Genomic DNA, 13,689 nt, shown 5'->3' on the forward strand with positions numbered 1-13,689 from the left:
AGTAACATATAAAACAACAAAAAGAATCTAAGTACTCCTCCAAAACCAGTGCCCACAGATGACAGAAGCAAAAGACTTGATTAAAGAAGGCATATAAGGTTTTTTTTTACATAGATTTCCTCAAAAATAGTTTTAAGGTCAGTAAACATCTAATTCAAAGCTACTGAGTAACTAGAATATGCAATTAAAATTATTTTTACAATAAAAACACAAAATTGTATTATGATTTACTAACAGAGGCTTTTCTCCCATCTAGCCATCTATCTCATCTCCATCAAGTTCTAGTACACACATGTCTGATTTTTTTAAGAAGTCTAAAAGCAATAGTATTCAAAGAAAATATGGGAATTACCTGACTGTACAGCCATCATTAACATCTCGGGTTCCAGTAGAGTCATGACAGATTCTTTTCAGAAGCAACAATCCAGAAATATGGGAAAAAAAGAAAACTCAGAGTAACAGAAGAAAGATGTCTTCAGTCTCCAGAAATATGAAGAGAAAAAAAAAACAACCCTCAAAGTCACAGAAGAAAACTGTTGTCTTCAGAGATGCCTTCTGCTCAAATCAGACTGTGAGAACTTACTCCCCTTGTCAGTGCAGTTACCAATTTATCCGCCTTTTAGGCAAGACAAGATGGCATAGACTTGAATTACTACCGACAGGAAACCAAAAAGTGTTCAAGTTAAGACATACGATGTGTGGTTGGAACAGTGAGTAAGCTCCTCCCCTTGCATTTCAGCTGGGGGGTGGTGGTAGAGAGACATACGGAAATATTTTTTTTTTTAGAAAAAGAGATCAACTGCTTTTTCTTCTCCTTTTGAAAAGAGGAGATTTTGTTTAAAACCTTGTATGACAAATTTGCTACCAACACAGTTTAGAGCATCAGATTAAACATAATCCAAAGAGCTTCATCTTGAGAAAGACAACAGTCCTGTTACTAACTCACTAAAAGGAGGCAGGGATGGGGATTAGACACAGTAGACACACACACACACACACACACACACACACACACACACACACACACACACACACACACAGTTTTCTGAAAGAGTTACAATAGCAATTTCATCCATGATATTTATAGATAACAGGCTAACGAAGCTGAATATTTAACTAGCTGAACTATTTTTCCACCCCCACTCCAATTAAAATACCTGTTTCAAAAAGTCATCTGAATGCATTCCGGAGATGTAATCTGTTTCAGATCAGAGCCCCTTACTTGTGCCTATGTGAAGCATGTGATCTGTGAATAGACAACTTACTAGTATTATCTGACTTCTCCAAAATACTGTATGATCTTAATATATAAAACATATAACAGTTCCAACATAAGCGATTTTTTCCTTTCCTGAAAAGAAACCCATTCTCTTCTCCTACTAGCTCACAGCAAGTTCTTCTGAATAAGAACATGATAAGCATTTTACCTCCTGTTGCAAGAACATAAGTGGAGGTTCTTTCAATTGTAGCAATTTTATTTATTCAAAATTAAAAGTTCATTCATTCCCAGTAGTTTTTACTGATCTTCATTATGAGACTATCAGAATATTTTCAGCAGCTGGAAACTAGAACTCCATGTTTGGTATGTTTAGCTAGAATTCCTCAATCTGGTTAAGTAGAAGCCTGTATCTTGAAAGCTGACTGCTACAAACTCAACCCAGCAAATGCCTAAATGCTTACACAGTGAAACAAGTGCTAAATGAAAAATTAAGAGACCTTAAAGGAAAAAAAAAAAAACAGACTTAGAATGACTGAAGGAAATTATAAGAAAAGAGAAAATAATAAAGATTTGGGATGGGAGAGACCCTGTGAGAGGAAAAAAAGCTTCCTTTCTTCCTTACTCCAAGAACATTTCCCCCCCCAAAAAAACAAAGTCTATGCAGAACTGCAGAAATAACTCTACAGGCAACAGAGTGATAGTCAATGTGGGCTAAATGCTGCTCTGGTTAGACAGAAGCATTCTCATTGGTCCTTTCTGGTAACCAAGTTCTTGAACTGTCTAATAAAAAAGGGTAAATTTTATCTCTCAGACTACATCAGAGTATGGTCAGAGGTCAGAAACAAAAGAAAAAGCATCCCTAGAATGTTGAGTCACTCCTGTGTCCTGATGTGGGTTGTTCAATTTGCTGTGAGGGTTTCTCAAGTGAAAGAAGTTCTCACAGCTCTGTAATTACAGGAAAATAAATTAAAATTTTAGAATTCATACTGAGTAAATGGCAGGAAAGGCAGAGCTCTTCTCTTCCTATTGAAACTTCCCATTGCTCTGGAAGAGTGCTCAGAATACTGTAAGTACACATGACAGGTTCACAGAGCTACTAATAGTCATATGATGGTAGTAATAATAACACATCACATTTCAACTGTCTTTGGACACTGAGTAACAGTTCACCCAGTAGAGGGCATCCCTTGCTAGATGAAAGTCTTGGTTCCAACCCCTGCACTACATGGAGTATGAGAACAGTAATAACCTCTGGTGCTGTGGTGTTCTCCCTCTCTACATCCCTATGTTCTTTTATCTGAAATAAGAACAATGAAGGAAAAGAAAGAAAGAATTAAAAAAGAATGCTGGCAGAGAGAGCAGTGAAATTACACATGCATGAGGCTGAGAGAGAGAACTTTTTTCTGGCCATTAGGGCTGGGGTTTCATGCTTACAGAAAGATACTGTAGCAGGTGAACTTTAATTTTTTAACCCCCCCCCCCAGATGATGAAAAAAAGGGTGGAAGAAAGAAACAGGAGGAACATCAAGGTACTCCTCTACCACCTGTGGCAGGGCTGGAACCTGGGTCCTTAACATGCTAAATTGTGTGCTCTACCAGGTGAGCTATATACCCTGGTCCCTAAGAAAAGTAATTTCTGAAACTGAATTTTCACTAACAATTAATCTCAAAAGGGGGGGGGGAAGACTAAGCAATACAGCCTGCTTATTGCTAAGATTTTTGTATTCACCCTGAAGAGTTTCAGCAAAGCAACAGATTCACTGTGAATACTGGCTTTCACAGAAGTTTCACAATTCTAAAAGCTTGAACTCCTATGGCAGCTTCAGTTCCACTATTTTTATGTAAATTAGTAACATTTCATGGAAAGATGAACTTTAACAAAAACTTTGACATCTGCACAAATGACTACAATTTCCAAGTTAATGGCACTAAGAGAATGAAGGATAATAATCTTAATTTATAATAACAAAAAGGCCCTTTTGCTTTCAACTATAACTCTACCTAATCAGCACAGGTTTAATATAATCTATAGTCTATTATTAATTCACTCTAAAGAATATGATACTAAAGGATATTAATTTCATCTATTTACAAAACTTTCCCTCCTTCCCAAGAGACTCCTCAAAGGCATTTACAATATAGACAGCTTCTTGGCTTACATGACCTTCCTACCAGAGCTGTTACAATTTCTATCCTTAAAACTATTTCCTTGATTACACTAAAAATTCTATTTTTCTGACCTTTCCTTTCAAAATTTTACTAAGTGACTCCTCTTTCTTTACCCCTCTAGGGGGGCATCCCTTTCCTCTTTTTATACATTCTCCTTGTGCAATCTCTCCTTTCTAAAGGTTACCATTACTACCTAACTCTGACTTTACTTGTAAGTTACCAACTACACATCTCTGCCTGGCTATGTTAAACTCAATACATTCAAAAGCAAATATTGGTAATAATATACTGTACCAACCCTTCAAGATAAATAGCTGGTAACTGCAACTGTACTCAAGTCCCAAAACAGACTCCACTCCCTTTAGTTCCAAACATCTAGGTGTAATTTATAACCTTTCATACATTCCTCAAAGTCATCATTGTTTCAAACTTACAACCAGCACTTTGAGATCTTAAATATTATTTACCTGGAGTATAGAGATAGCTTTTTAGAAACATTAGAGAAAAGTTCATACCAAAGAAGGATGAGTGGCATAATAAGCTGCTTATGTGCCCGATCACTCAGCTTTATGCGTATTAACACAAAGTCTCATCTGTATTACCTGCCCTATCCTTTCTCCCCTTCCTCATCCCAATCCTGATCGACACTGGATTGTTCAGATAAAAGCCTAGGGAAAGGAGCCGGGTGGTGGCGCACCTGATTGAACGCACATGTTACAATCCTCAAGGACCTGGGTTCAAGCCCCCAGTCCCCACCTGCAGAGGGAAAGCTTTGCAGGTGGTGAAGCAGTGCTGCAGGTGTCTCTCTGTCTCTATCTCCCCCTCCCCACTCGATTTCTGACTGTCACTATCCAATAAATACATAAAGATAAAAAAGCCTAGGTAATATCTAATTGCATCTTTATTCTGCATATGTAAAATATAGGAATTTATTAGCATACTACATTACCACACCTAATTTTTACAAGTCCCACAATATCATCAACTACCCAGTCAATGCTCAAATTTTCTCAACTGCCTCATAAGAAATTTTAATAGTTAATTTACTCAGATCAGAGTTCAATAAAGATACTGCTTTTCATCATGTCTCTAAAGTTACTTTTAATCTATAGATTCCCCTTCCTCTTTCTTATAACTTACTTGTTGAAGAAACCAGACTGTTTCCCCACAATTGGGTTTTTCTCACTGTCTATGTGTGTGTCATTTAACATGCTGCACCATCTTCTATATTTCCAGTAAATTCAGAGTGAGATACAGAAGTTGAATCTAATTCAGATTTAAATTCTTCATAAGAACATTTCATGGGGGAGTCGGGCGGTAGCACAGCGGGTTAAGCGCACATGGCGCAAAACGCAAGGACCGGCGTAAGGATCCCGGTTAGAGCCCCCGGTTCCCCACCTGCAGGGGAGTCGCTTCACAGGCGGTGAAGCAGGTCTGCAGGTGTCTATCTTTCTCTCCCCCTCTCTGTCTTCCCCTCCTCTCTCCATTTCTCTCTGTCCTAGCCAACAACGATGACATCAATAACCACAACAATGTTAAACAACAAGGGCAACAAAAGGGAAAATCAAAAAAAAAAAAAAAGAACATTTCATGGGTGATAATATATACTTCAGTAATAACTTCTTGACTGTGTTCCTTCTCTACAACCTTGTCTCAATTAAAAACTAACCTTATTACCAAGTGACCCTTTTTCATTCTTCAATTTAAATGTCTGTTCTCTAGAAAACCTCCCCTGAAACTGGTACTCTCCCTACCTACTTCATAACCTCCATGAATATGCAATATACTCTCTCATTTGTGTTGCCCTAGGACCTGCGCCCATCTGCATTACTGTTCATTACCACACTCCTGCATTAATAAAACTAGCAGCGTCTCACAGGTCAAAATATTTATAAATGTATGCCAAATGGAGTAAGAAGTCCTATTTACCACAGAAAATTCTAACAGCATGGGAAAAGTTCACGGGGGCCAGAGAATGGCACACTGGGTTAAGTGCACATACTGTGAAGCGAAAGGACTTGCACAAGGATCCCAGTTCAAGCCCCTGGCTCCCCACTTACAGGAAGGTCACTTTGCAAGCGGTGAAGCGGGTGTGCAGGTGTCTATCTTTCTCTCCCTCTCTCTGTCTTCCTTTCCTCTCTCAATTTTTCTCTGTTCTGTCCAACAACAACAATAGCAGCAACGACAAGGGGGGGGGGGAAGATGGCCTCCGGGAGCAGTGGATTCATAGTGCAGGCACTGAACCCCAGAGATAACCCTGGAGGCAAAAAAAAAAAAAAAAAAAAGAAAAGAAAAAGTTCACAATAGTAAAATAATTCCAACCTATGTAGAACAAAAGGTAATCTGTTACAATTTTTATTAGAACATATACTGAAGGTGTTTTTAAAAGTACATGAAAACTAAAATTATAATACTGAAGTATATGATAAATATATATAAGACTGTCCATAATACTAACTTTAGGAATATTAAGTGCTGGGGCCAGGCAGTGGCACACCCGGTTAAGTGTACATATTACAGTGCACAAGGGCCTAGGTTCAAGCCCCTGGTCCCCACTTGCAGGGGAAAAGCTTCACAACTGGTGGAGCAGGTCTGCAGGTTTCTCTCTGTCTCTCTCACTTTCTATGTCTCCCTCACCTCTCAATTTCTCTCTGTCTCTATCCAATAAGAAGTAAATAAAGTATTTTTAAAAAGGAATATTAAGTGCTAATGACAACAAAAATACTCAAATTTTAGAGAATGAGATTACAGAAATAGAACTCAGCTCACATGCAAAATAGAACATCCTTTACGAAAACTATTAATCTAACAAATACTAATTTATATGATGGTATTTAATATAGTTATAAAATAACATGCCTTTTTAAGATCTCTGTGGAATTTCTGAACACTGAAGTATAATTCTATTCCTATACATATTTCTGCTTTGGGTTCTCACTAGTGCATGCATGACTGTATTAAGGTTTAGCTAAAATCTAATCATACTGAACTTTTACAAGCTCCAACCAGTTACGTGTCTCCCTGAGACACCTGGTATTGGGTAAAGTGAGAAGCAACCAAAGATAACATAACCCAGCACACCAAGGCAAGTTATTACAGGTTCTGGGCAGGTTCCATTCCTGTGACCTGCAACCTGGGAAGATTACCTTAGTACGATAGGTATGCTATTACTTGGCCTAAGCATAGATTAAGACTGTTTTCAACTAAATTTCAAGTATAACAAACATTAAGGGTTAGGACAGCCATAAATAAATACAGTGACTCATTCCTAATATTTATGTCTGAAACACTGCATTTATGCACAGTATCATCACCAATGGAGGAACAAAGAACCGATTAAAATAACCCTTCTTCCATCCCCAAGAGCTATATTATGAAATAGGGTGGGGAACTGCTAAGCAATTTAAGAAATAAAATTGGAAATATGAAGCAATCAGTAAGATTACAAACAATAAACTAAACAAATGTGAAAGGAACAGTAATTAGTTCTAGTTACAGGAGACTGGAATAGCTTCTAATTGAGAAGTATAATGTAAATGGTGGTGGGGGGTTGATTTACAGTAGCTAGAGCGATGGACTTGTAAGTACCAGGTCTCGAGTTTTATTCCTGGCATAACATGTCATAGAGTGATGCTCTCTCTGGCACACTCTCTACCCTTACCCCCACCCCATCATTAATAAACCTTAAAAAACACCAGTTTATAGGGTTTTTTTTTTATTTGCAACTCCAAACATACGTACGTACGTGTGTGTGTGTGTGTGTGTGTGTATTTGTTTTCAGGGTTATTGCTGGGGCTCAGTGCCAGCACTACAAATCCACCGCTCCTGGCAGCCAATTTTTCTATTTTATTGGGTAGGACAGAGAGAAACTGAGAGAGGAGGGAGAGCTAGAGATGGAGAGAGAAAGAAACACACCTGCAGACCTCCTTCATCACCTGTGAAGTCTTCCAACCCTGCAGGTGGGGAACTGGGGGCTCAAATCTGGATCTCTGCATGTCCAGATCCTTGCATGGGTTCTTGCACTTAGTACTATGTGTGCTTAACTGGGTACATACCCACCAGGCCCCTCTAAACTTATATTCTCAAGAATCATAAAATAACAAAGCCCAAAGAAACTTGGTCTTGACTTGATCCAAACCCTTATTCTGAGTAGTCAAGAGTGAAAAACAAGCAAAGAAACTCTCTCACAAATCCCTGACAAGTGGCTGGCTCCCAGCCTACTACTAAAATACTAATGAAAGAACCTTAAAAAAATAATGTTAGGGGAGTCGGGCGGTAGTACAGTGGGTTAAGCGCACTTGGCACAAAGCGCAAGGACCGGCATAAGTATCCCAGTTCAAGCCCCCGACTCCCCACCTGCAGGGGAGTTGCTTCACAGGCGGTGATGAAGGTCTGCAGGTGTCTATCTTTCTCTCCCCTCTGTCTTCCCCATCTCTCTTCATTTCTCTCTGTCCTATCTAACAACGACAACATCAATAACAACAACTACAACAACAATGAAAAACAAGGGCAACCAAAAGGGGAAAATAAATATAAAAAAAATAATGTTATAGTGAGCAATGAAATGAACTGAATTATCAAAAATGATGAAACACTGGCTAAAAACTATGGAGCAAAACAAGAGAACTAATATCCCAAAATTCAGAATGGTAGTAACTTCTGGGAGGAAGGGCGCGCAGTATGATCACTTAATGCACACAAAGGGGCTCAACTTAAATTGTAGTGCTCCAAATTCTAAGATGAATCGTGAGACAGTTAATAGCATAAATAAAATCAAAACACCAACTCAAAAAACCCCACTGGAATGTTTTTATTTTGTGAGAACAACTATGTTGTAGATCATCCCTCTCTATCTCCAAAGCAATATAGGAAAAAAAATGAGCAGGAAGTGAAGTAATCAGGAAGCACTGTGAGTTCTATGGAAAGGGGCTTCACTCTGTGTTACAGCAAGGTCAGAAAAACTGACCAACCATCTGTTGTTGTTTATTGAATAAACACAGAGAGAAACTGAGTAGGAAGGACGAGATAGAGGTACAGCAGTGATTCACTACTTGTGAAGCTTTTCCACTGCAGGTAGAAACCATGAGCTTGAACCTGGGCCCTTGTACCTTGCAGCATGTTTGCCCTACTAAGTGTGCCACTGCCTATGCCCTCCATCATCTGTTTTTATAAATAGAACTTTTTCTGAAGCACTTAGATTCTGAATGTCTGGTATTTGTTCTCCAAGAGACTTGCATAACATTTTGAAACTGATTATCAATAAGCCCAACATGAAGTAGGTTATGAAGTTCTTTAAGTCACATTAGAAACAGAATCAATAAGTTGGCATGCTTAATATTTGGGTACTTTCATACTAGCTAGGCAATCTCATAAAGAAAATCCTAATAAGCAGGATTTTCCTGATAAGAGAAAACATAAAACAAATTTCTTTTCTTTCTCTAAGAAAATATAATTTGGACCAGAAACTGCCCACTCAAAATTTTGTACTTCTCTCAGCAGGTAATTAGTACCTCCTGTGCAATATTAAAGCATGAAAAAAAAAATCAAACACATAGACAAAAAAAATTACATCTTTCTTTTGCAGGTTACACATGTAGAAAACAAATGAGTACTTCCTAAATTTTACACAAAAGAGAAAAGTCTATGAAATGGGGATGTGTATATCCTTTCTGTTTCCATTCTCTCCTATTACTGTTTTATGTAACTCTGTCCCTCCTACCCAGCACAGCAGACAACAAAAATACACAAATTGTACCTGCTATTTTTTTCAAGAGAAAAAGTTTAGGAATAGTATCAAAATTCCCAGGCATAACCATAAAAACCTACAAGACAAATGAAATGTAACGTATTTGCTATAAGAAAAAGCAAGTGGCATTTCAGCTCCCATTCTAGAAGTTCCTGAAACAGGCCTATTTATTCTCAAGTCAGTTCTGAAATACGTTCATATATATTAGTTCCTGAAACAGGCCTATTTATTCTCAAGTCAGTTCTGAAATACGTTCAATATATTAGTATAAACAAAGGGTAGAACATATAAGAAAAAGAAAGAAGCAAAGTCAAACTTAAAATTTCCATTATGATATATTTATTCAGTGGGTGCCAGAACTACTTTTTAAATTTTTTTTACAATTTATTTCTTTGGCAAAGCCAGAAATTGAAAAGGAATAAAGAGTCAGAGGGAGAGAGAAAGACATCTGTAGCGCTGCTACAGGAAGCTTTCCCTTGCAGGTAGGGGAACTGGGGGCTCAAACCCCGGTCCTTGCACACTGAGCCAAAGATGATGTGGGTTAGACATCATACATCAATTTTCATCTTGCAGGCTTAAGTGCTCAATCCAAAAGATGACAGAGGAAAAGCATCTTAAAATGCACCATAAAACTAACAGCTTTTCCAATCACACCAATAAAAGGCACCTCTCCTCTCTCATTAGGGATCCAACCTCCTGTTTAGGAAATAAAGAGATAACAAGAGACTTTGACTGCCTACTATCCTGTAAGGGCCCTTGCTATCTCACTGAAGTTCTTTCTTTCTTTTTTATTTTATATCATTTTATTTTTTCTTATTTATTTATTATTGGATAGAGACAGAAATTGAGAGGGAAGGGGTGTAGAAAGGAAGAGAGACAAGCTGGGTAGTGGCACACCTGATTGAGCACACATGTTACAAGGACCTGAGTATGAGTTAATGGTCCCCACCTGAAGGGAGAAAGCTTCACAAGTGGTGAAGCAGGACTGCAGGTGTCTCCCTCCCTTCCCATCTCTTTACCACAGTACTGCTCAGCTCGAGCTTATGGTGCTATAGGAGAACTGAACCTTTGACTTTGGAGCCTCAGGAATGAGTGTCTCTTTACACAGTCATTATGCTATTTACCCCTGCCCCTATCTCTTCCTCTCTATCTCCCATTTCCCTCTTGATTTCTGGCTCCTGGGTTATCACTGGGACTCGGTACCTATACCACAAATCCACTACTCCAGACAGACTTTTTTTTTCCTTTTTAATTTTTTATTAGTGATTCAATACTGATTAACAAGATTGTAAGATAACAGGACTATAATTCCATACAATTCCCAACAACAGAATCCTATGTCCCATCCCCTCTACTGGAAGCTTCCCTACTCTTTATCCCTCTGGGAGTATGGACCAAAATTCTTTTTGGGGTGCAGAAGGTATATTTGCTTCTGTGCTGGACGTGGATGTTGGCAGGTCAGTCCATACCCACAGCCTGTTTCTATTTTTCCCTAGTGGGGTAGGGCTCTGGGAAGGTGAGACTTTAGGACACACTAGTAAGGTCCATCTGCCCAGGGAAGTTAGGATGATATCATAAAAGTGTTTGCAGTTTAGTGGCTGAAAGGTGGTAATGTATAAAGCAAGACAAATTTAATAAACAGGAACTCAAAAGTAGGAATAGAACAGATGAAAATAGGGGTCTTTAGATAGGAAGAAGCTAGGTAGGAAGTTTATTTTAGGTATGTTCCAAGAAGCCCATGACTAGTTATTTATGCCTGAGCTAACACTCAGGTAGACCGAAAATATTGTCTGGAAGACAGTGTCAGAGCTGACAAAAGGGCTAGAAAGCTAGATTGGGGCAGAGTAGCTCCAAAACATGAGGAAAGTATATAAATCCACTAACTGTTTACCTCATCAATCTGACTTAGGGCCCATATATAATCATATTTAGCAATGGAGCCCGTATAACCTCCGAGTCTGTCAGTCTGCATTCATAGTCAATGAAAAAAATTGAGGACAGGGAGAGGGAGAACTAGAGAGGGGGAAAGTAAAGATAAGACACCTGCAAACCTGCTGTTTCCCTGCAGGTAGGGAGCCAGTGCTCAAATCTGGGCCCTTACTCAGGCCCTTCGACATAGTAGTTTGTACACTTACCCAGGTGTGCCACTGGCTGGCCACCTAAATATATCTTTAAATAAAGAAAAAAAAAAGTAACTAGTATAGTCATGGGATCTTTGGAATATAACTAACATAGGACTACTATCTATAAAAGGAAGACCCCCCTCAACTCTTCATCTGAACTATTCCAGCCTTTAGGTTCATGATTAGTCAACAATTTGTTTGGCTCTATATATTAAGTCTTTTCAGCCACCAGGTTCCAGATGCTAACATGATGCCAACTGGCAGACTTCCCTGGACAGACAACTCCACCAATGTGTCCTGGAGCCCCGCTTCCCCAGAACCCCATCCCACCAGGAAAGAGACAGGGTGGGAGTATGGATCGACCTGCCAACACCCATGCTCAGTGAGGAAGCAATTACAGAAGCCAGACATTCCATCTAATGACCCTGGGTCCATACTCCCAGAGGGATAAAGAATAGGAAAGCTATCAGGGGAGAAGATGGGATACGGAGTTCTAGTGGTAGGGATTGTGTGGAGTTATATCCCTCTTATCCTATGGTTGTCAGTGTTTCCTTTTTATAAATAAAAATTTTTAAAAAGAAGATATCATCTACAATCACATCAAAAAGAAATAAATAAAATAACTAGGATGGTAGAAGAGATTAACAGTGATTATGCAAAAACATTTCCATGCCTGAGGCTTCAAAGAATAAAATAACTAGAAATAAATTGAACCAAGAAGGTAAAAGACCTGCATACTGAAAGCAACAATGAGAGAAATGAAAGACATCTTTCTTAACCTTAGCATGTTTACAAAAAAAAAGAAATTAAAAACAAAAATGGATATTGCACTAAAGCAAAGGAGTGGTGAGGGGAGACAGGTAGAAAGTTTGGGGGGCCTACTGCATAATGAAAATGTATGCATATGTGAATGACTGCACTGTAAAGCATTAAACCCCTCAATAAAAAATAATAATTAAAAAATAAAATACAGAGTCAACTAAGAATAACGAAGATCACCTTAGAACGCAACAATATAAGACTCAGAATACTTTGGGAACTGACATGGATGAGTGCAAACATGTGTGGCTTGTGGACACAGAGGGGGCGGCCAAGGAGAGATTCCTGGGGCTGAAAGTCGGTATCAAGGATTGAGACAACATTGAACCAACTGTTAATTTCCATAACTGTGAACTCTTTAAGTACCTTACTTAGACACAAGCCAATTCATTCAGGCAAGTGTGATTAGTGGATTGAATAGTACTGAAGAGAGGGACCTCATAAGGCACCATATACAATGGTTAAACCAAGAAGAAACACTGGAGACATGAACCAGGACAAAAGCCCAGCTAAACGCCCCCCCCCCCAAAAGGTAAGAAGCACATAAGAATGAGGACAAGATCCAAACACTAATTAAGGCATTAGTCAAGAGTGAGGAAAGAGTTTGAAAGTAATATCAGCAGAAAAGGGGAAATAGCAAATGAGACTCCGAGAGAAAACATTAACTGTCTCTAGGTAATTAGAGAGCTGAAAGCTGAAATAGCTGAGCTAAGAGCACAACTAGCTGAACAAGCTAATACAGTTATCAGAACAGGGTAGCGAAATAGCTGAGCTACAGAAAACCACAGAGGGGACAGACAACAGAATAAGTGAGGCAGAAAACAGAATTAGCAAAATTGAGGAGGAATTAGAGAAAACTAAGAAAGAATGTCAAAAAGAGATTAAGAAATACTCTATGTTGAAAACAACAACAGAGACATATGGGATGATTTCAAAAGAAATAATATTCACATTATTGACTTAACAGAGGAAAAAAAAGAGGGAGGAGAGGAAAGCATTCTATATGACATAATGGCTGAGAATGTCCCTAAACAACATAAAAGACATAAATGTTCAAGAAGCTCAGAGGGTCCCAAACAGAATTAACCCAGACGTAAAGACACCAAGACATATCATATTTAGAATGAAAAGGAATAAGGAAGAAGCAATATCTTCCATGAATTTTTGACTAAACAGAAACTTTACTCATGAGAGGTGGAAAAGAATGATTCCAAGAAAGGTGGAATCAGGACATGAAGTGAAACAGAAATGTGAAACCGTATCTCTTGGAAAACCCCAAATCATTTAGCATGAGTGGTAAGAGACAAGGGAGTGGGGGAGAAACTAGCTAGCTATGAAAGGCAAAGAACATGGTTTGAGACTTTATCCTGAAGGAACTAGGGAACTGCTATGGGATTTTAAGCAGAACAGTAAGCACATTTATGGTTTAGAAAGAATATACTGGTAGTCATAGGGACAGTATTTATTACCTGTAAGAGTTAAAAGACCATCAATGCAACAGGCCAAATAAGGCATCATTAAGAATCTGAACTAAGTGCCAGTTATAAAAAAAGCCAGAGAGGCCAGGTGATGGCACACCTGGTTGAGTGCACATATTACAATGCACAAGGACC

The 13,689-nt window shown here is 38.7% G+C and overlaps 2 protein-coding genes across 2 annotated transcripts in view; one reads left to right on the forward strand and one right to left on the reverse strand.

The window, feature by feature from the left end:
- MRTFA (myocardin related transcription factor A) overlaps positions 1 to 662 on the reverse strand; it is a 98,065-nt gene extending 97,403 nt beyond the window's left edge. The window contains exon 1 of the mRNA XM_060189018.1: positions 353 to 662. Within this exon, the coding sequence (XP_060045001.1) occupies positions 353 to 398 (46 nt within the window). The 5' untranslated portion in view covers positions 399 to 662. The remainder of the gene's footprint in view (positions 1 to 352) is intronic.
- SGSM3 (small G protein signaling modulator 3) overlaps positions 1 to 13,689 on the forward strand; it is a 421,214-nt gene that overhangs the window by 151,939 nt on the left and 255,586 nt on the right. The gene's annotated exons all lie outside the window — the stretch shown is intronic.

The sequence above is a fragment of the Erinaceus europaeus genome, chromosome 4 (assembly GCF_950295315.1).
Source record: "Erinaceus europaeus chromosome 4, mEriEur2.1, whole genome shotgun sequence".
Lineage (NCBI taxonomy): Eukaryota > Metazoa > Chordata > Mammalia > Eulipotyphla > Erinaceidae > Erinaceus > Erinaceus europaeus.